General features: G+C 38.9%; 1 protein-coding gene across 1 annotated transcript in view; it reads left to right on the top strand.

Annotated features, from left to right (window-relative positions):
- The first annotated feature begins 4,429 nt into the window (after positions 1 to 4,429).
- The window catches only part of RtcB (RtcB RNA ligase), a 61,430-nt gene continuing 42,977 nt past the window's right edge, over positions 4,430 to 22,882 (top strand). Inside the window, exon 1 of the mRNA XM_067146652.2 lies at positions 4,430 to 4,652. Within this exon, the coding sequence (XP_067002753.1) occupies positions 4,557 to 4,652 (96 nt within the window). The 5' untranslated portion in view covers positions 4,430 to 4,556. The remainder of the gene's footprint in view (positions 4,653 to 22,882) is intronic.

Here is a 22,882-nt window from a genome sequence, read left to right as displayed (position 1 = left end):
ATCCTTGCCTGGTTTCAAGATAGCAATAATTTTAGCTGTCTTGAATAGAGAAGGCAGGTGGCCCGATTGCAGAACATCACTGAAGAAAGAAGCAAGCCAACGTTTGGTTGCTGGACCACACTTCTTTATAAGTTATAGGTATATGCCATCATGTCCTGCAGCTTTACCATTTCTGAGTGTATCCAAACATTTTTGTACCTCCTCTGAAGAAATGGACTTGTATACTGGCCATTTCGCTGGGTGTCTTATTTTCTCTGTCTTAGTTCCGATTTAACCTGCTTAGTGAATTTCTTATCCCCTGAAACCCGCGATGTTGAGACGAGGTGATTAGCTATAGTTACCACATTAAATGAGGAGTCACTTCTTAATGGTTTGGAAGCTGGATCGAACTTGCTTTTCTGCTGGAGTGTGTGAAGTTAAGGTCCCTTACAGTTGTTACCCACTTCTCTCTTCTAGAATTATCTAGGGCTTTCAGAAGTTCGATTGCTTTCTCTAGACCACATTCTTCCTCAAATTCAGCGGACAAGCGACTGGTTTCCTTATTTCAACCTATAGCCTCGAGATACGTTCTTTAATTTTCATTTTTGAAGCAGTCCTTTCTGTCTTCAGACCTACTTATTCCGGTCTTCTTCTTTGGTCTTTCCTCTTGCTCAACTTGTCATTTGTCAATTTATTCCAACAGTGGCATCGGGAGGACTTGGAACATCCTTCGTACTCACCAAACATGAGTCCTTGTGAGCTGTGACCTGTTTCCGAGGTTGAAGTACCCCCCCCCCCCGAGGCCGCAGATTTCTTGACACTGCGGAAGGAGGCACAGTAGTTATTTGAATCAATAAAACATATCAACACCTCACGAATTTTGGATTAACGTCCCTTTCGAATAAGACCTCATAAACACGAACTACTGCCAAAGTAAAATCTGATCGTAAAAACAAGACTAGTTCGATGAAAAAACCCAGTTTAGCATTTTACCGTTCACAACTAATAAATTACAGTAGCAAGCCTCAAAATTAACCAGAAGCAGAATTCCAACGTATCCAAGATTTTAATCTTCAGACACCAATAAGTTTTAACAAAAATTACGATCCAAATTTAACACAAGAAGTCAATTAACAATTATTTTTAATAAAATGGAACTTGAGAAACAAAATAGCCAAATTTTCATCATTATGAAAACATTACTGTATTTTGGATGTCAATGTCTTTAGAATAACGAATATTCCCATTTTAGTATTCTCATTAATATTGTTAAACTGTTACTGTGTTCACAAATTCCTATGTTTATGTATTTTACTACTTAATTTTCGAATTATAATTAAGCACAAATTTGTCAAAGCAAATTAACAACGACAGGTCTTAACCTTGAGATGATTACAAAGGCTGAGGATGCATGAAACCAAGCGAAACATGTCCCTATAAAAGAGTGTTGTAGCAATATGAATTTCTAACAACATAAAATCAATTGTTTTGAAAAGGTGGATTAGAAAAATAAAAAATACAAAATTGTAAGCATATTATAGCAAATTTCAATACGGATCTAAACATGAGATTAGTTTCATGTAAACTAATAGTATCCCTAATATTTCATCCTTTTCTTTGGTAAACCATTCATGTGAGCAATACGTTTCCTTCACCAGCATAAACACACCCCACCACCCATTTCATCTCCTTGGTCTCTGCTATAGACTGTATAGCCTCCTAGAAATACTTCTCTATTACCTACCCCTTCTCTAAACCATGATTCCACTCCTATCCCGGTATCAATATCATAAGATTCCATCAATGTACTGAATTTTAATTGCTTATTTTCTACACTTTGACAATTTAACAGGAGAAATCTCAAACCCCGTTCGTCTGTTTCAAATAATTTACCATGGTCAAGACCCTGTTGCCCCTCTGCCATACTAGAATTTTCTATATTATCCAAATGATCATCAAGAGAATTTAAACTATGTTCCTTTACTTTTCCTCTACTTATAGGCTGGGACTCTATGATGCATTTCCTTGAGTTGCTAATTGATAAATATTTTCCAACATCCTTGTATATTTTTACCTCTTTCCTAAAAAACAATGTTACCTGTGGGGTAACCTTTAAATTATCTTTAAATCGATCTAGCAACTTTGGTTTTCCAACTTTCTGGTTATTATTCTCTCTAACAGTAACTGCACGCACGTGAACAAGACATCTACTGAATAAGTATGGCAACTCCGCATCTGTGACAACATTGCCGTAACTCGTGCTGACAGGAGGCATGAAACGCTCGCCCCCTTGCCCACTCCTACCACGTGACAACACCGTCTCATCCACGTTTTCCCCTGGCCTGTATCCTCTCTTCCGCTTTAGTGTGTTCAAAAGGCGGCAAGGAGAATGGGCTTGCGTTGCAATGTGAGTCCAAGTCCCTTGTACTCATACCACATGACTACTTAAAGCACTTTCCGTAAGTGACTGATCCCATATCAGCTACCAATGCCGAGAAATCAGCAGAAAACATAAGCACGCCGTAAGTTTTAGGCGGTGTCACCGTTACGTACTTGCTATGGCGCGATCCTGTCATCTCGGAGGTCCATGATCAAATCCCTCTCCTAAAGAAGTTCTTTTCTTCGATTGATGCTCTCAAGGCGGCTTTAAAGCAACTGCAGATTTAGCAAACCCTATTTGCATTCGCCCGCGAAGCGATCTGATTGGTTAACTTTAGCAGCTGATAAAATGACAACCGCGTGAGATATCGAACTTCTTTTCTTTCATGTTATTTTTCAGTATGACCAACCCAATAACGCTCATATAACCGGTTCAGTTGTTTCCGACCATTCTGTATATAAACATGATTTGATAGAATCTGACGATTTTCTTTTAGAACGAAACATGTCATTTTTCGTTAATTAGTGTGTGTGTGTGTGTGTGTGTGTGTGTGTGTGTGTGTGTGTGTGTGTGTGTGTGAGCGTGCGTGCGTGCGTTTACAGGTAGCCTATGTTATAGGACCTAGTTTATATGCGTTTTAACTCACCGGAAGTGTTTTTCACAGACCGGAACGCTTTAAAGTTACATTTACTTAGTCAACAGTGATGAGTATGGCTTTCTTCTTAACACATTATAAATTTATTTCACATGATAAATTCCTTTAATTGGCTAAGAGTTTGTTTCTTCTCCGACTTGGTAGACACATTCGCCTCTAATTTCGTCAGCTCCCGCTGAACATTTTTAGACAACGCCTTAACCCTAAATGGTTGTTGGCAAATCCATTGCACCGGCACTCCATTGCCGAGTACATTGAAGAGGACTTGAGAGGTCTACACTAACTTCGAGTGTTAATTCCTATGATTCTATACCTTCAGAAAGAGTAATGTCTTTTACCGTATATGATTATATATAAAACATATCGGTATCTAGTTATTGAAATGCGCAACCCATGTATAACTAGATTCATCAACGATATCTTTAACATTTTTTGTTCAGTTTTCATGTTAATGGCAACTGAGCATTGCACTGGATGCGGCTCCTCTGTCAGATGTGACAGATGGTCTGACTGAGCACGTGGATGGACAACAGCATGACTGCACCGCCCATGGACTTTTTTCATACAATATTATAATTAATGTGTTATTAGTCGCATATTTGTCATTTTTCTTTAGTATAATTGTGTTGATTTTGAATATGAAAACCTACCACCTGTTTTCATGTCATTGACCGGGTCAGAGGTGGAATGAATGAAGCCCCAACCTTGGTGCGAGTATAGGAATTTGTGCCGGCTGCCGAGGCCTGACGCATTCCTCTGGGCAATGGTTAATGATTAATGATTGGCACATGAAATTATAATGGAGAGTGTTGCTGGAATAAAAGATGACAGGGAAAACCGGAGTACCCGGAGAAAAATCTGTCCCGCCTCCGTTTTGTCCAACACAAATCTCAATGGAGTGACCGGAATTTGAACCACGGAAGAGAGGCCGATGCGCTGCCGCCTGAGCCATAGAAGGCTTCAATTGTGTTGTTTTTACAGAGCATAAATGTATATTGATACATAGGCTAAGTGCATCCATTAGCATGTAAGATATATTGAGTTGTAGGTATATAGTTCTGTTATAGAAGTAATCCGTTTCTGAACTTCTGAACTTATCATGACGAAGGCTGTTGTACTTGTTTAATGCTAAATGAATGATTCAATTACTTCCACCAGTAAAAGTAAATAGTGATTGTCTGACTTCTCGATTATTTCCCACAAACTGTCGAATAAGATGTTATAGTCCATCTGCTTGTCTTCGACGACAACAGCAGCAACTAAGAAAGGCTAGGAAATTCTTACTACGATATAACCATGCTATTCTCTGCAGTTTGGATTTCACCCATTAGTACCTTGTTAACCACGCGAGGTCGCAGCAGTCGCGGGTTGTGTAATTTTCTAGTGGCTGATGCAAGCATGCCATATCTTAATTCAGTATTCCTTGACCTCGTGTTGGCTTACCGGCTGTTTTGGCCGTGTGTCATTTGTGGTATTTAACCAAAACGTTGATTTTGAAGTGGGTATTATTAGTGTGTAGTAAGTAATACATATTTTGACATCATGGTGGTGAGACAATATAACGAAGAGTTGAAATATTTAGAGAGAATTAACCCGCACTGCTGGAGGATAAAAAAAGGATTCCAACCGAATATGAATGTAAGTTTTTTTTCACGTTACATTTGCAATTTAGATAATATTGCGTAAATTTGCTGAATGTTACAATGAGTATTACTTGCAGTGTGTTTCTTTCTCTGCTTATACTCCTTTTTTAAACACATGCTGAATAATATTGTTGGCTTTGATGGTTGTAAATGAATTGAGGCTACATGTAAGAATATTGTCTCGCTTTTATATGTTGATATTACGTAGAAGCTGATGAAAATGATGGTATTTTTGTGTGTCAGGGTTGATAATGGAATACAACTATCATCATTGACGGGAATGAGATCACATGCCACTTTATGTTGCAAAGCCGTGTGAGTTCATTAACTATTATAGCCTTTATCAGCTTTTGCATTGCTTATGCAATGTATTTTCAGAACTAATTGCTTGGGATTGCACTTCATAGCAACTGGGTAGACCTGAACGTCATGTTCTTAATTTAAGTAGACTACTGAATCATATTTCACGGTGTTTTGCAGAAGCTAATAATGTTAGGAAAATCTCTTCTCGAAGTGTCAGTTTTTACCTTTTTACCGTTTAGGCCGATGTAATCATATAATGTGTATCCTGTGGTACACTTAGCAGGCACTCTCTTTTCTACTGTAACGTCTCCTTTTTGTTTACCCTACCCTTTTTTATTTCTTACTACACTTCACTGACACTACTCACTTTGGCAACATGAATCGCCATATGTTGCTTTAATCGTGTCTTCCTACCTCTGAGGAATACTCCTGATAAATATTGCAATTCTGTGGTGCATCTGCTCTCTTTCTACTTGAGGAGCCTGCTTTTGGGGAAATTTACCAATATTTATTTAGAATTTCATATCCTTCTGATTCTTTCAAGTCTGTGTAGGGAATCTGTTTTCTCAATATTACGTCCAGGAAAATGGAGTACCACAGGGATCTGTACTGAGTGTCCCACTGTTCACAGAATTTATGATTTTGACCATTTTTGGTCGATTGGTTCGTATTGACTATTGCAATATTATGTATTATAGGTCTAATGGTCTCCCGTATCATTCTCACATGTGTAACTTTTCCAAACCCGAAACATGTACCTGAAATAAACATGTGAATAATAGTTACATTTGTGAGTATCGATAAGGTGGACCATTATAATATATACACACTGTTCGCAATCGCCACCAATGACATAGGCCTAGTTGGTGCTACTGAGCCTACAGTCATTCCATCGTTATATGTAGGCCTAGATGATTCTGATCATCATCGAACACTTCCCGCAATTGTTGCTTAGAGCTATGCACCGTATGGGCTGGCACACCCTCCTGCTGGAAATAGCCATGTCTGTTTTCTTCTTCAGTCATTTCTGCAAAAAATTGTTTGAAAAGGCTGTGAATGTAAGGGTCGGAAGTAATCGTTTCTTGAAAAAATATCTGACAGATAATTCGTCACCTTCAGATCATGGAGGGGTCTTGGCTCTAAAATATGCAGGTTCTCTGTATCCCATATCCTATTGTTCTCTGAATTGACATATCCACTCAAATGAAACCATGCTTTGTCACTCATAAAAAGAAAGTTTGGATTCATGATACCATGATATAGATGTTGATTCCCATAGGGAATCTGAAATATTTCTCCTGAATGAGTAAATTTATAATACCAATATAAATGGTCCGTTATTGGACATTATAAATTTTCCAGCTAACTCATTCTTGGTTGCCAGCGTTTCGCCCTCGTGTGCTAGGGTGGGCTCATCAGTTGGTACCTAGCACACCTACCAATACGCTGGCTAGTGCATACCGTGGAGGCCACTGCGTAGGCTAACTGGAGCCACCGGCAGTGCCAATGCACTAAGAGACTTTGTCTCATTATCAAAAATTGATGCCTGCTTGGCCATCAGATGATATAGATGTTGATTCCCATAGGGAATCTGAAATATTTCTCCTGAATGAGTAAATTTATAATACCAATATAAATGGTCCGTTATTGGACATTATAAATTTTCCAGCTAACTCATTCTTGGTTGCCAGCGTTTCGCCCTCGTGTGCTAGGGTGGGCTCATCAGTTGGTACAACATCTATATCATCTGATGGCCAAGCAGGCATCAATTTTTGATAATGAGACAAAGTCTCTTAGTGCATTGGCACTGCCGGTGGCTCCAGTTAGCCTACGCAGTGGCCTCCACGGTATGCACTAGCCAGCGTATTGGTAGGTGTGCTAGGTACCAACTGATGAGCCCACCCTAGCACACGAGGGCGAAACGCTGGCAACCAAGAATGAGTTAGCTGGAAAATTTATAATGTCCAATAACGGACCATTTATATTGGTATTATAAATTTACTCATTCAGGAGAAATATTTCAGATTCCCTATGGGAATCAACATCTATATCATCTGATGGCCAAGCAGGCATCAATTTTTGATAATGAGACAAAGTCTCTTAGTGCATTGGCACTGCCGGTGGCTCCAGTTAGCCTACGCAGTGGCCTCCACGGTATGCACTAGCCAGCGTATTGGTAGGTGTGCTAGGTACCAACTGATGAGCCCACCCTAGCACACGAGGGCGAAACGCTGGCAACCAAGAATGAGTTAGCTGGAAAATTTATAATGTCCAATAACGGACCATTTATATTGGTATTATAAATTTACTCATTCAGGAGAAATATTTCAGATTCCCTATGGGAATCAACATCTATATCATCTGATGGCCAAGCAGGCATCAATTTTTGATAATGAGACAAAGTCTCTTAGTGCATTGGCACTGCCGGTGGCTCCAGTTAGCCTACGCAGTGGCCTCCACGGTATGCACTAGCCAGCGTATTGGTAGGTGTGCTAGGTACCAACTGATGAGCCCACCCTAGCACACGAGGGCGAAACGCTGGCAACCAAGAATGAGTTAGCTGGAAAATTTATAATGTCCAATAACGGACCATTTATATTGGTATTATAAATTTACTCATTCAGGAGAAATATTTCAGATTCCCTATGGGAATCAACATCTATATCATCTGATGGCCAAGCAGGCATCAATTTTTGATAATGAGACAAAGTCTCTTAGTGCATTGGCACTGCCGGTGGCTCCAGTTAGCCTACGCAGTGGCCTCCACGGTATGCACTAGCCAGCGTATTGGTAGGTGTGCTAGGTACCAACTGATGAGCCCACCCTAGCACACGAGGGCGAAACGCTGGCAACCAAGAATGAGTTAGCTGGAAAATTTATAATGTCCAATAACGGACCATTTATATTGGTATTATAAATTTACTCATTCAGGAGAAATATTTCAGATTCCCTATGGGAATCAACATCTATATCATCTGATGGCCAAGCAGGCATCAATTTTTGATAATGAGACAAAGTCTCTTAGTGCATTGGCACTGCCGGTGGCTCCAGTTAGCCTACGCAGTGGCCTCCACGGTATGCACTAGCCAGCGTATTGGTAGGTGTGCTAGGTACCAACTGATGAGCCCACCCTAGCACACGAGGGCGAAACGCTGGCAACCAAGAATGAGTTAGCTGGAAAATTTATAATGTCCAATAACGGACCATTTATATTGGTATTTCATGATACCATTGTAGACGCAATTCATTAAACGAAAAACCCTATGGCACTACAGTTCTGATGGGCGTTAGCCTACCAAGGGACCGCTGCTCAGCCTGAAGGCCTGCAGATTACGAGGTTACGCATGGTCAGTGCGACGACCTCACATAGGCAACGCAAACCGATGGCGTTCCTCACTTAGGTGTACTAATCACGGGCGAGGGTAATCCCGTGGTGTTCCTCACATAGTGGGTACTAATCGCAAGCAACGCAGACCCACGGCGCCGCTCATATAGTGGTACTAATCACATGCAACGCCCAGACCTGTGGTGTTGCTCACGTGGGTATGACTCACAGGTACTGGAAACCTACAGTGAACCACTCTCTGCTGCTACTAATCACAAACCTATTTTGTACCTAATATAGTGGTACTACTCGGAAGTACAGGCAACCCATGGTGTTCCCCGCGTGATGGTAGAATCAAAAGTAGTTTCATGGTTCTAATTCAATCATCCCTTGGTCGCCCCATTTAGTCACCTCTTACAACAGGCAGGGGATACCGTGGGTGTATTTTTCGTCTGTGTCCCCCACCCACAGGGGGTAGAGAGAGAGAAATAAAAAGGAGAAGAAAGAAGGGATCCGTCACTTCGAAAAATGAAGTAACGGACGATGAAAAGCAAGGGCCACGATGGGCGTGAAAATGAAACTCCCTAGGCCTCGAATGCTCTAATACTGTCAGAAAAGAACAAGAGTTGACCAAGGGAGGTCGGATCGGATAGACGAAAGTGAGGAGCCTGGCACAAGTAAGTGAAAGCAGTGCCAAGACTCAGCTAAGGGCCCCGTGGTCGCCAATCCACACTCCCAAGTTAAGAGCCCTTGGGCCCCTCTTAGTCGCCTCTTACGATAGGCAGGGGATACCGCGGGTGTATTCTACATGTGCGTCCCCGACCCGCAGGGGGTGGTGTTTTTGGTCCGCGAGAGGTATTTTATTTCCCTCAAGTCCGCCGGCAAGCCGGTTAGGACCCCCCTATCCGCCACCTGGGATGCCCCACGTGGATGTATCACCTCTCCCCCTGCTATGCCAGCGTAGTAGGTTCGTGGCGTAAAGCAAATAATGTTATCATTGAAGTAAGACACAAATCAGAGTGACATTCTTGACATAAATTAGAATAATATTGGTGGTGGTTATGTCGCCACTGTGCATGTTCCCTAACATTTCCGACAAAAGAGTAGCGTTACAAAAATGTTGCAATGTTTGGGTTGGGAAGAATTGAGAGAAAGAAGAAGAGCTTCTAGACTAAGTGGTATGTTCCGAGCTGTCAGCGGAGAGATGGCGTGGAATGACATTAGTAGACGAATAAGTTTGAATGGCGTTTATAAAAGTAGGAAAGATCACAATATGAAGATAAAGTTGGAATTCAAGAGGACAAACTGGGGCAAATATTCATTTATAGGAAGGGGAGTTAGGGATTGGAATAACTTACCAAGGGAGATGTTCAATAAATTTCCAATTTCTTTGAAATCATTTCGGAAAAGGCTAGGAAAGCAACAGATAGGGAATCTGCCACCTGGGCGGCTGCCCTAAATGCAGATCAGTATTGATTGATTGATTGATTGATTGATTGAACATACTGAAAAAGTAAGAGTTTAATGCAGTGCAAAAAAACGTTAGTGGGCATCAGCTGCGGGTCATCATTGTAAATAAAGTGAAGATGATTTCAGAGCTTGTTAACTTATCACTGAAGTTACAAAGATGTACAAAAGTATGTGTAAGCCTTTAGGACAATATTCTTTCCCAGTATATCCTGAAGGTCTTGTTTCTTCTTAGGAGCTACGCTTAGTTTGGGAAGAAATGCTGGTTTTAGGGGGAGGTCTTCAACTATCTTTGTATTCTTAATTACAGTTCCTTCTGGAAAATCCTCACTATAGGACTTCTTAAAATATAGAATATGAAGAATCACTCTTAACCTTCATAACTTTCACATATCTCAGTTTCATTGCTGTCAGATTAAGAGGACAGATCACAGAAGCACTGTGTTTCGCATTTTAGAAAATCCTAATTCGTGCACACAAAACGATTCACACTCTTTCTTTGCAGCTCGAGTAGCTCCACGTTTCACCTGTTTCTCAATCAATGAGCCGAGTCTCCTTCATTTTGAGTGTGGCCTTTGAGCAGATATTTGTGAGTAATGGATTTCTTTTCCAAGAGAACAAACAGCATAAGAATACAGGCCCGAAAAATATATTTATTGTTGGCCAGCACAGTCATCAGAGTAGATGATGACCTCACTATTGGTTGTGTTAGCTTCCTGCTTTAAATATCGATACATTAACATGCACGAACCTAATTCATTCACTTGGCAGGTTCGAACCTAGCTCGGTCCGGTGGTATTTGAAGGTGCCCAAATATGTCAGCCTCATGTCGGTAGATTTATTGACACGTAAAAGAACTCCCACGGGACTAAAATTTGGCTTATTCCACTACATACCAGGGCAGCGGTTGCAAAGGAGGTCCGGGGTCCAACAGCTCTGCACTCCACCCAACCAATGGAGCAGAGGAACGGTGGCCACGGCTGTACCGTGGATCTACGCTTACTGTGAGGAGCTGGTTCCCACCGTCAGCTGTCCTGAGAATGGTTTTCTGTGGTTTCCCATTCTCCTGCACTAAGGCAAATGCCGGGACAGTGCCTAGTATAGGGCATCGCAGCCAACATTCTCACCTTCACCACAAATCTCCTACCGAGCTCGATAGCTGCAGTTGCTTAAGTGCGGCCAGTATCCAGTATTCGGGAGATAGTAGGTTCGAACCCCACTGTCGGCAGCCCTGAAAATGGTTTTCCGTGGTTTCCCATTTTCACACCAGGCAAATGCTGGGGCTGTACCTTAATTAAGGCCACAGTCGCTTCCTTCCCACTCCTAACCCTTCCCTGTCCCATCGTCGCCATAAGCCCTATCTGTGTCGGTGCGACGTAAAGCAACTAGCAAAAAAAAAAAAAAATAATAATAATAATTTCCTGGCCTGAAAGACAGCATCACCATCTAAGGGACCCACGTCGCGCTTCAGAGGAGGAACGAAAACAATGAGGAGTAGCAGCAGCACCCATACCAATCGTATGAAACTGTCTTGAGGTCACAAATAGTAATGATAATTTTAATTTATAATACAGTGAGTATAGTTTGTTTAAAGGGGCCTAGCATCTAAGGTCATCGGCGAGGAGTGTAGTTTAAGACTTCATACTTCTGGTAACAGGCCGCAGGAATCCCAAAGCCTGCGCCATATGGCTTGTCAAGCTTGGCGTGTTAAGTGCTGACAGCTTATGCAGCAAACACTTAGCTCTCTCGCTCAGTTCACTAATAACTATTGGACTTAAAAGTGTGTTATCACGATGGTTAAGTACTATACAGCACAGAAAATATTTTTGGCCAAATGTTGTTTGCACAAGAAGAAGAAACCAGTTAATAGGTGTCTTTGAAAATTCCATAGACGGTATCCCGGTTCAACAGTAATATCAAAAAGTTATGTGCAACAACTCCTTTACAAGTGGTGTAATGCTAGTTCCGTAGCATACGAGAACACAGTGAAGGAGAACAACTCTCACAAAGGAGAGACTACTAGATAAACAGGCAAGACTAAGTCAATCCACATAAGATGCTTCAGCAAGTAGATCAGAAAACTGGTATTGTACATTCGTCAGCACGTAATGCAAAAAATTTTTACGTTCACGATTTTACCGGACTCACTAAGTCTATAACATGCAGCGTACAGATTTCATTGCAAGAGTAAGAGTTTGCAATTGGCTAATGAATAGTGTCCAGCCCCATGGTCTAGATGCCTGCTTCTCATCCGGAGGCCATGGTTCGATTCCTGGCCAGGTCAGGGATTCTTGCCTGGTCCTGAGGGTTGGTTCGAGGTGATTACTACTGAGGAGGTATCTGATGGTGAGATGGCAACCCCGGTCTGACCATGACTGAGCTAGGTTCGAACCTGCCAGGTTGGGGTCAGAAGGCCAGCGCCTCAACTGTTTGAGCCACTCAGCCCGGCGTGTCGAACTTCAAGAGTAATGTTTATAGCAGTAGTGATATAACTGTGCATGGGGGCTACATTGAGGCTCATAATGTAGTAGTAGTAGTAGTAGTAGTAGTAACAGCTAAAATGAATTTGATACACTCATAATTACTGCAATGGCTTATTTTGTGAAATATTAAAACATGGTGTTCGTAAATATTTTTGTCTTGAAATTAACAATGTATAATTTACAAAAGCGTAATGTTTGTAGCAATAGTGATATAACTGTGCATCGGGGGCTACATTGATGCTCATAATGTAGTAGTAGTAGTAGTAGTAGTAGTAATAGTAGTAGTAACAGCTAAAATGAATTTGATACACTCATAATTACTGCAATGGCTTATTTTGTGAAATATTCAAACACGGTATTCGTAAATATTTTTGTCTTGAAATTAACAATATATAATTTACAAGACGTGCTTGGGCCCAATAGGTCATCTTCAGCTGAAAATTAAAATCTATGAATCTAAAATGTTAAAAACTCTCTAAATTCAAAGTACAGCGACAATTGTGAATTGAAGTCTTTAAATTATTTATTAACAGTTGATATTTTTGTGAAGACGACACACACTTCTTGCTGAAGGATGTTAAGTTGAAGGTCCAATTGGTGCTAGTTAAAATTAATTTTGTAAATGTTCGTTGCTTGTTGTACATACTGGTTTTGGAAGTTATTAGAGAACTTCTGAAGTCTATAATCCAGACGTATTAATAACAGTCCACAAGAAGAATATGACCTATAATGAAAAAGAGTTGAACAGAATATGATATGGATATGTGTGTTGATGAATAGTACAGGTGAGGAAATTCCTGTCTTCCAGCCACACTCACTGTGATCAAGTGTAACGTTTGTCTGAATACATATGGACTGAAGGTTCCCCATTCTGTTGGTAATGAGGGGATGTGGCGTAAGTAGGGAAATAGTGTTATCTGGGGAGTGATTAGTAACTTGTTTTAAGCGTGTTGCAGGAGAGTTGAATTTCTGTAAATGTTTTATGATACTTGTTAATTCATTATATAGGGTTTGCTTTTTTCAGTAATTTTGCTAAGATTGCGTAATGGACTATTTTTGGTCTGTTGTTGTGTGCGCCATCAACGGAAGGGATAATAGCAGGCTCCAGGCTGCTGAAATGAAATTCTTGGGGTCATTGCTTCAGAAAACAAGATAAGGTAATGTCAGAAATGAAATGATCCAAAAAGACGTCCAAATAGAACCATTTAATGCAACTCGAGCAATATCAAGGTTGGAATGGTTTAGTCACATAAAGGGAATGGATCCAAAGAGAGTAAGTAACAAGGAAATGATTTGAAAAGGACCTGTAGGGCAAGTGACCTAGAGGCAGGCCATGTATGAGATATCCCAAATAAAAGATCTGCAAGGAAGAGGTGTAGCATGGTGTAAATCTGAAAGAATGTACCTGTGCAGATGGAAATGGAGAGGGCTCTTACACCACACCCAGCAAACTGGAGATGGATAATTGATGATGATGATGGGTGGAAGTTTTCCGTGATGATGAGATAAGATCCTGTATTGGCTGTGTGAAGTATTGTCATATCGTGGTTGATGTTAAGAATGTATGGTTGTTGTTGATCATGCGTTGATTCATAATGGAAAATCTTCTGTGTTTACTAGTGTTGATATGTTCTTCATAATGTGTTGAAAAATTTCTGCCCCAGTTTGTTGTATGTAAGAAGTTTAAATAGAGAGATGGATGATCTGCCTAGTCAATAATATGTTTAAAAAATGTATTTACATATCTAGTACATGTTTTGAGAATATGTTCATTCTCTTCAGCTAATTAAGTTAAAATTCATGTATTACAGTAAGATGTTAGGTTAAAATTCATTAAAATTAGCTGAAGAGGAGAATGAACACATTCTAGAAACATGAACTAGACAGAATGTAAATGTGAAATGTAAATAAATTTTTTAACACACAGTGTTGACTAGGCGGATCATCCATCTCTCTATTTACCGTGATTACTGGTAAGTCAATACGGACCCAATACTGGCCATTATGGTTAAGATTATTAATAGTGTAGGAAGCTTTTCCTGATTTCGCTGATTTGTCTCTTCTATTCATAAAAATAATGTACCGAATTGATAGATTATTTACTTCAAGGATTCCTATTTAAAAGATTTCTCTACGGTATATCGAAATTTTCTTCTAAAACATTGCCAATTCTCTAAGAAAATGGCAGTCAAAATTATATAGATTTCTGCAATGCCAGTAAAAAACATGATCATCTCAACATGCACTTGTATAATTTAACAAGCATGTACGCTAATATCCCAGCATCTGATACCTTAAAAATTGTCAAAAAAAAATTAGACAACACTTTTTCACTTTCACCAAAAAAATCTATCATTGAAGTAATTTACCCATGGGTTCTCCCACCTGTAATATATTAGTCAACATTTCTATCAATGTTGTTGTTGTTGTTTGAGTCATCGGTCCATAGATTGGTTTGATGCAGCACTCCGTAACACCACATCCTGTGCTACCTTTTCATTTCTACATAACTACTACATCCTACATCTGCTCTACTGTCATATTTGTACCTGGGTTTACCCCTACCATTCTTAATACCTACACCTGCCTCAAAAACCAGCTGTACAAGTCCTGGGTGACTTATGACGTTCCTATCATTCTATCTCTTCTTCTGGTCGAATTTAGCCAAATCGATCTCCTCTCACCAATTTGATTCATTATCTCTTCATTCATAATTCTATCTCACCTTTGGCATTCTTCAGTAACACCACATTTCATCATTTTATCAGTAATCTTGAAAATACACAAAAGCTCAACAAAATCAGTGGCATTTTCTATTGAACCAGATATTTGGATGACATCTTCACTGGCTTCGATCAGAAGAGTTACCAATAACAAAATATTATTAAGTCAACTTAATTCCACAATTTGTCCTATCAATTTGACGCATGAACCTGAAATTGACAGATCAGTTAACTTTTTGGACTTACGAATCACAAGAAATAACAACCACCTCAGCCTAGTTGATGACAGTTGATGGCCGAGCTGTTGAGGATTCAACCAGCCTTCTGGCTGAGGACTAAACATACACAGTATAACACATACAGAAAACCCACACAAATGGTAAATATCATACAAAAAGATTCAGTGCATCTAGGAACTCACAAAGGTAGCTTTATACAGGGTGAAGCGTAATTTGCGCACTCGGGCGTCGCAGCGCGACTCCTCACATGCCAGCAATAAAAAAAAATGTCTCTTACAAAATTTCGTCTTACAAGTTGTCCATTTCATGACCGTATTGATGTTTAATCAAGAAGTATAAATAACCACCTAATCGATACTTTATTAATGCCTCAGGCAAAATTGAATAAAATTAAAACTTACAGGACATGTTTCGACCACTTAGTGGTCCTCTTCAGCTGTATAAATAAAGAACTGAAAAGAAAAACATTATGACAATAAGCACAAATAAAACTCTACTTCCCTTCTCTCCAGAGCTTTCCTTGAACTGTCAAACTGTATCACATCGTTACTTCACCAGGTCGCGCTCAAAGACAGACCCTCTTGACAGCGCAGAATAAACATCTTTTCCAAACAAGAACGAGAGGCAAGATAACCTATTCTGATGACCTCCATTTTTATCAAAGGAGTCTCCAAAGAACTTTTATTTGTGCTTATTGTCATAATGTTTTTCTTTTCAGGTCTTTATTTATACAGCTGAAGAGGACCACTAAGTGGTCGAAACATGTCCTGTAAGTTTTAATTTTATTTAATTATGCCTGAGGCATTAATAAAGTATCGATTAGGTGGTTATTTATACTTACTTCTTTCTTAAAATTTCGTCTTGCGAGTATATCCGGCAGAAAAACGACGAAGAGTAGCAATCTGGCAACACTGTAACCACATGTAGGGTAACTACCTCTGTCAGCAGTAGTTAGTTGTGCTGTACAGTTGGTGCAGTGGATAGATTTTTGGGTTAGCATGCAGGAGGTCAAGTGGTCGATCCTGGGTTGAGGCGTATGTTTTTGATTTCGTAAATGTAGTCCAGGTGGTATGGTATCTGGCATCTTAATTGTCAACAGCGATTGCAGTGGGTCCTCTAGAAACCATTTGCACTTACTACGATCCTAGAAATGGACGAACAATAGTTTTCATTGGTCAGCTTTGAAAGGCGCCCTTTCCACGTCGTGGGCGGGAATTTATTCGCACCACTTCATCTACTAGATGTGAAACCTGTTTGTTTCAGCTGTCTATTTCTTATTAGTCTAACCAGATATTTGTTGTTTCAGCATTACAAAATGTTGTAAATGTAGGATACATGTGACCTGAGAAACGGTGTCTTGCTGTGTTATAGTAGGTAAGATGAAAATTAGCAAATAAAAAATGCGCCTCGACCCAGGATCGAACCATCGACCTCCTGCATGCAAACCAAAAACTCTACCCACTGCACCAACTGTGCAGCACGACGAGAACATGCTGACAGCGGTAGTTACCCTACATATGGTTACAGTGTTGCCAGATTGTTACTCTTCAACGTCCGTTTTCTACTGGATATACTCGCAAGACGAAATTTTGTAAGAGATATTTTTTTATTGCTGGCATGTGAGGAGTCGCGCTGCGATGCCCGAGTGCGCGAATTACGCTTCCCCCTGTATAGCATGATCAACAGAGCAATTAACACACCACTTATGAAAAGGAACTATGAGAGCGAATTGGCTATGCGGTCAGCATTGCGCAGCTTTGAGCTTGCATTCAGGCAATAGTGGGTTCGTATCCCTCTGTCGGCAGCCCTGAAGATGGTATTCTGTAGTTTCCCATTTTCACATCGGGCAAATGCTGGGGCTGTACCTTAAGGCCACAGTTGCTTCCCTCCCAGTCCTAGTCCTTTTGTCCCATCATTCCTATAAGACCTATCTATATTGGTCTTGTAAAAAAAGCAAAACTCTAAGAAAGAATTATCTTGGAACTTGTAAATAGGTGCAACGAGTATGAGCATTTCCAAGACTGCTGTGATGTCAGCACAGTCTGTCATTAAGACTATGTCATCAGCATGGTTCAAACTGCATACTACATTTTCACCTAACTGAATCTCTCCCTGTCACGTTATTACACCCTTGTCTAACCCCTGTAAGTTCGTTGAAGCAATAACTCATTCTGTCAATTCTCACTGCAGCCCAATTGGTAGCATAAATGTCTTTCGAGTGCAGATAATAATCTACCTTTAATCGAGAAATCCCTTGGTATGGTTAACTTCATTTTCAGCACTCTGTCGTATGCCTTCTCTAAATCTATAGAATATAAACATAATTGTCATAGAATATTTCGGTTACCTGCCATGTAATGAAAATTGGTCCCGATAGCCCCTCTGTGGTCTGAAACAACACTGGTTTTCATTCAAATTACTCTCAAACATTGATCCCATCCTTTAAAGTTTTTTGAAACTAATTTAAAATAGTATTTTGTTTACTAATCAGTCTCCCGGGTATTGTTGATAGCCTCTTCCACTCATCTATTCATAAATGTCCTGTTCTTCATGACATCACCCATTGTCATTTGTTCAGCTGCATTTTTCTGTTACCTCCTGAGTGATCAGTCAAATCAGTCATGAATGATTTGCATTTAGGGCTGTCGCCCAGGTGGCAGTTGTTTACCTAGCTTTTTCTTAAACATTTTCAGAGAGCATGGAAATTTATCAAACATTTCCCTTGATCATTTATTCCAGTCTCTTACATACTCCTTGTCATATCAATGAATATTTGCCCTAATTTGTCCTCTTGAATTCCAACATCATCTTCATATTATGATCTTTCCTACTTTTAAAAGCTCCACTCAAGCTTATTCATCTACTTATATCATTCCACACCAACTCTCAACTGACAGCTTCTCAATATACTACATAGCTGAGCATCTCTTCTCCTTACTCCCAAGTCTTCGTAGACCAAAGGTTGCAACATTCTCTCAACACTTCTCCTTTGTCGAAAATCACCTACAACAAACCATGCTGCTTTCTTTTTAATTTTTTTCCAGTTCTCATATGAAGTAGTCCTGGTGAGAGTTCCATACACTGGAACCATACTCTAACTGCAGTCTTACCAAAGACTTGCACGCAGTCTCCTTTACATCCTTCCTAAAACCCCTAAATCCGCTCATAACCATGTGAAGAGATCTGAAACCTTTCTTAACAACCTCGTTTATATGATTTCCCCAATGAAGATCATTCCTTATATTAACACCTACTGTCGGCGCAGAAAGTATGTGCGGTCAAGTTTAAATGCTAATAAAATTTAAACCAGTCCACCAATCTAAAATATAATCACACCACCGTAAAGATTGTTTTATTCAGCGTCCTTTGGTGGTATTTGCATATTTTTATTATGTTTCTTGTTAAAGTTATATTACATTAAGAAATATATTGAATAGGTGGAACACTTACCCATATTTCTTAATGTAAATTGTGATTCAATATGGACCAAAAATGAAATTTTTGACATTAAAGTTATATTAGGCAGAATGCAAAAAGTACCTATTTCCTTGCCCTTTCTTTTTAAACAACTACTTTGTAGTATCATTACATGAAAACGCACTGTCCGATTGTCATGAAATTTGGGTGGATTATAGAATGCACTATTATAAATATATTTATGAAGTTTAATTACTTTACACTCTTTGGAAAACAAGTTGTTATTGTTTATGTAAAAGGTTGTCCTTTTGATACTGGGTTTTCTTCCAAAATCGAGATTGAGTTCATCAGAAAGGTCTGAGGTTTTTTGTTTTAAATTGTTATATACCGAAAACATACAATGATTTCTGTATTTTATACAGATTTTTATTTGAAAGCGAGCGATAGGCGCTCCAGCATTAAATCAGCTTGCTTTTGCCAGAGGTAGTACAACTAACAGATAATGCCAGTTAGCGCAAGCCTGAACGTGTTACCGAGCTCGATAGCTGCAGTTGCTTAAGTGCGGCCGGTATCCAGTATTCGGGAGGTAGGTTCGAACCCCACTGTCGGCAGCCCTGAAAATGGTTTTCCGTGGTTTCCCCATTTTCACACCAGGCAAATGCTGGGGCTGTACCTTAATTAAGGCCACGGCCGCTTCCTTCCCACTCCTAGCCCTTCCCTATCCCAGCGTCGCCATAAGACCTATCTGTGTCGGTGCGGCGTAAAGCAACTAGCAAAAAAAAACCTGAACGTGTTCACTTACATTCTGGCGCTCACGTGTTACATTAGCGAAAGTTTCTAATTAACATGTCGCATATTTACAATTTTTACATTTCCCATCAGCTTTTCACACGGAGTTTTTGGACCTCCAGCGGCAGCTTGGAATTTTTTTCTTTGTATTTTGTAGATTTAGAATATTATGTACAATATATATACAGTACTGTATGATGTTTACTATTTACAATATAACCATCTGTTTGCATCATTTATTCATCTACATCTGCAAGGTAGGCCTATATTTAAACATGTGATTTTGACCGCACCAAGTTTCATCTGTGTAATACACTTTATACCCACTATCTCTGAGTGTCGTATTTTTCTTAAATGCATGCTGTGAAGCAGCAACAGATACTGATTCCATAAGGACAGGCTTTTAGTTTAATTTTTTTTAAACCTAAAACCCATGCCTTTAATCAGTTGATGAAGCTTTGTACATGACATAATTGAGAAGTCCGGCATTTTTTTTTTTTTTTCAAGTTTATCCTTCGATTTTTTAATAGTTGGAAACAGTTTCACCAGAAAGAACTCTTAAATATACCTGTGAATTACTCCAATAGTGAATTTTTCTACTTGAATACTCGGCCGTCCTCTTAGAGGGGGTGGATAAATCAACACGCAAAATTTTCACATTTTCCGCTTTAACTTTCTGCACCGATTGGAGTGAAATGTCAAGACAATGTGCCATTCGTTGGAACACAGGATATTGGTTTTTCATTTAACCTTTCTCCCTCTAGCATGAGAAAGCAAATTACACTTACAATCGTACTTATTTCACCTTCCGTAAAACGGGACCCTCACCAGGATTACCTGATTCAAGAACTGGAAAAAATCCAAAGAAAAGCAGCTCGATTTGTTCTGGGTGATTTCCGACAAAAGAGTAGCGTTACAAAAATGTTGCAATGTTTGGGTTGGGAAAAATTGAGAGAAAGAAGAAGAGCTGCTCGACTAAGTGGTATGTAAACTGTATATAGCATAATATCTTTTGTTTATTTCCACCTATTCAATACATTACAAGAAGTTGGCATTTACTTTAAAACATTATTCAGATGAGACATGTTTCGCCTCTCACTGTGAGGCATCTTCAGTCATTATCAAAAACCTTATTATTTTACCAGGCATCTGGTTAAAGATATTCAAAAATGTGTTTGATGATTATAAGAGAGGTAAGATTTACGTTAGTTATAAACATGTTCATGAAGTAACTAAAAATCTAATATATTGATAAAAACATATGTAGTTCTTTGTTGAATAGGACTTGTTTGATTGTACTATAGTAAAAGAAGGTGGCTTGAAGCCGTAGTCATTAATAGATGTCTAATACATAGTGGAAGGCATAAAATATCAGTTCTATGAGAATATACATTACATTCAAATGATACTAAAAACTAGTGGATTCAAAGGTAGTACATATAAAATGTTCAATGAAATAACTATAGATCTAATAAAATGATAAACACATATGTAGTTCTTTGTTAATTAGGACGTTGTAAGATTGTACGGCTTAAGGCCGTAGTCATTAACAGATGTCTAATACATAGTGGAAGGCATATGAAATCAGTTCAATGAGAATATATAATACAAACAATTGATACATAAAAACTGGTGGATTCGTAAGAGGTACATTTAAAAATGAAGGCGTCATGCGACTATAAAAGACAGTTGATGGCTTAAAGCCGTTGTCAAAGTTTGAAATGTAGGTCAAATAACTGCTAAATATATGGTAAAAAGATATAAGTCAAAATATACAGCTTAGTATAAAAAATATGAAGGAAAAACATTCCAATTGCTTGACAAAAGTTATTTGACGTTGGCATGCGTATGTCCGTGATATTTATTGGTCAACATTTCGTAGGTTATTTTAGATTTATTCGGCAAGATTGCGTTGACAAGAAGTTCACCAGATGTTTATAGTTGGCCTAAATTGTAAAAAGAAAGTTGCAGAGATGATGATGGGTGGAAATTCTCAATGTTGGTATGGTTTTCTGACGTGAAGGTTGGAGAGCTGTTGTGTTCTTCTTCGATGACAAACTTCCATAATACTCTTCAATAGTATAAATTATTTACAATCAACGTTTTATAAAATATATTGTCATCGAATAAGAACACAACAGCTCTCCAACCTTCACGTCAGAAAACCATACCAACGTTGAGAATTTCCACCCATCATCATCTCTGCAACTTTCTTTTTACAATTTAGGCCAACTATAAACATCTGGTGAACTTCTTGTCAACGCAATCTTGCCGAATAAATCTAAAATAACCTACGAAATGTTGACCAATAAATATCACGGACATACGCATGCCAACGTCAAGTAACTTTTGTCAAGCAATTGGAATGTTTTTCCTTCATATTTTTTATACTAAGCTGTATATTTTGACTTATATCTTTTTACCATATATTTAGCAGTTATTTGACCTACATTTCAAACTTTGACTACGGCTTTAAGCCATCAACTGTCTTTTATAGTCACATGACGCCTTCATTTTTAAATGTACCTCTTACGAATCCACCAGTTTTTATGTATCAATTGTTTGTATTATATATTCTCATTGAACTGATTTCATATGCCTTCCACTATGTATTAGACATCTGTTAATGACTACGGCCTTAAGCCGTACAATCTTACGACGTCCTAATTAACAAAGAACTACATATGTGTTTATCATTTTATTAGATCTATAGTTATTTCATTGAACATTTTATATGTACTACCTTTGAATCCACTAGTTTTTAGTATCATTTGAATGTAATGTATATTCTCATAGAACTGATATTTTATGCCTTCCACTATGTATTAGACATCTATTAATGACTACGGCTTCAAGCCACCTTCTTTTACTATAGTACAATCAAACAAGTCCTATTCAACAAAGAACTACATATGTTTTTATCAATATATTAGATTTTTAGTTACTTCATGAACATGTTTATAACTAACGTAAATCTTACCTCTCTTATAATCATCAAACACATTTTTGAATATCTTTAACCAGATGCCTGGTAAAATAATAAGGTTTTTGATAATGACTGAAGATGCCTCACAGTGAGAGGCGAAACATGTCTCATCTGAATAATGTTTTAAAGTAAATGCCAACTTCTTGTAATGTATTGAATAGGTGGAAATAAACAAAAGATATTATCCTATATACAGTTTATGAAACTTTCAATACGGACAAAAAATGATTTTCATCACTTGTAATAAGTGGTATGTTCCGAGCTGTCAGCGGAGAGATGGCGTGGAATGACATTAGTAGACGAATAAGTTTGAATGGCGTCTATAAAAGTAGGAAAGATCACAATATGAAGATAAAGTTGGAATTCAAGAGGACAAACTGGGGCAAATATTCATTTATAGGAAGGGGAGTTAGGGATTGGAATAACTTACCAAGGGAGATGTTCAATAAATTTCCAATTTCTTTGAAATCATTTCGGAAAAGGCTAGGAAAGC

The sequence above is a fragment of the Anabrus simplex genome, chromosome 4 (assembly GCF_040414725.1).
Source record: "Anabrus simplex isolate iqAnaSimp1 chromosome 4, ASM4041472v1, whole genome shotgun sequence".
Lineage (NCBI taxonomy): Eukaryota > Metazoa > Arthropoda > Insecta > Orthoptera > Tettigoniidae > Anabrus > Anabrus simplex.
This window is presented reverse-complemented; position numbering and strand designations above follow the sequence as displayed.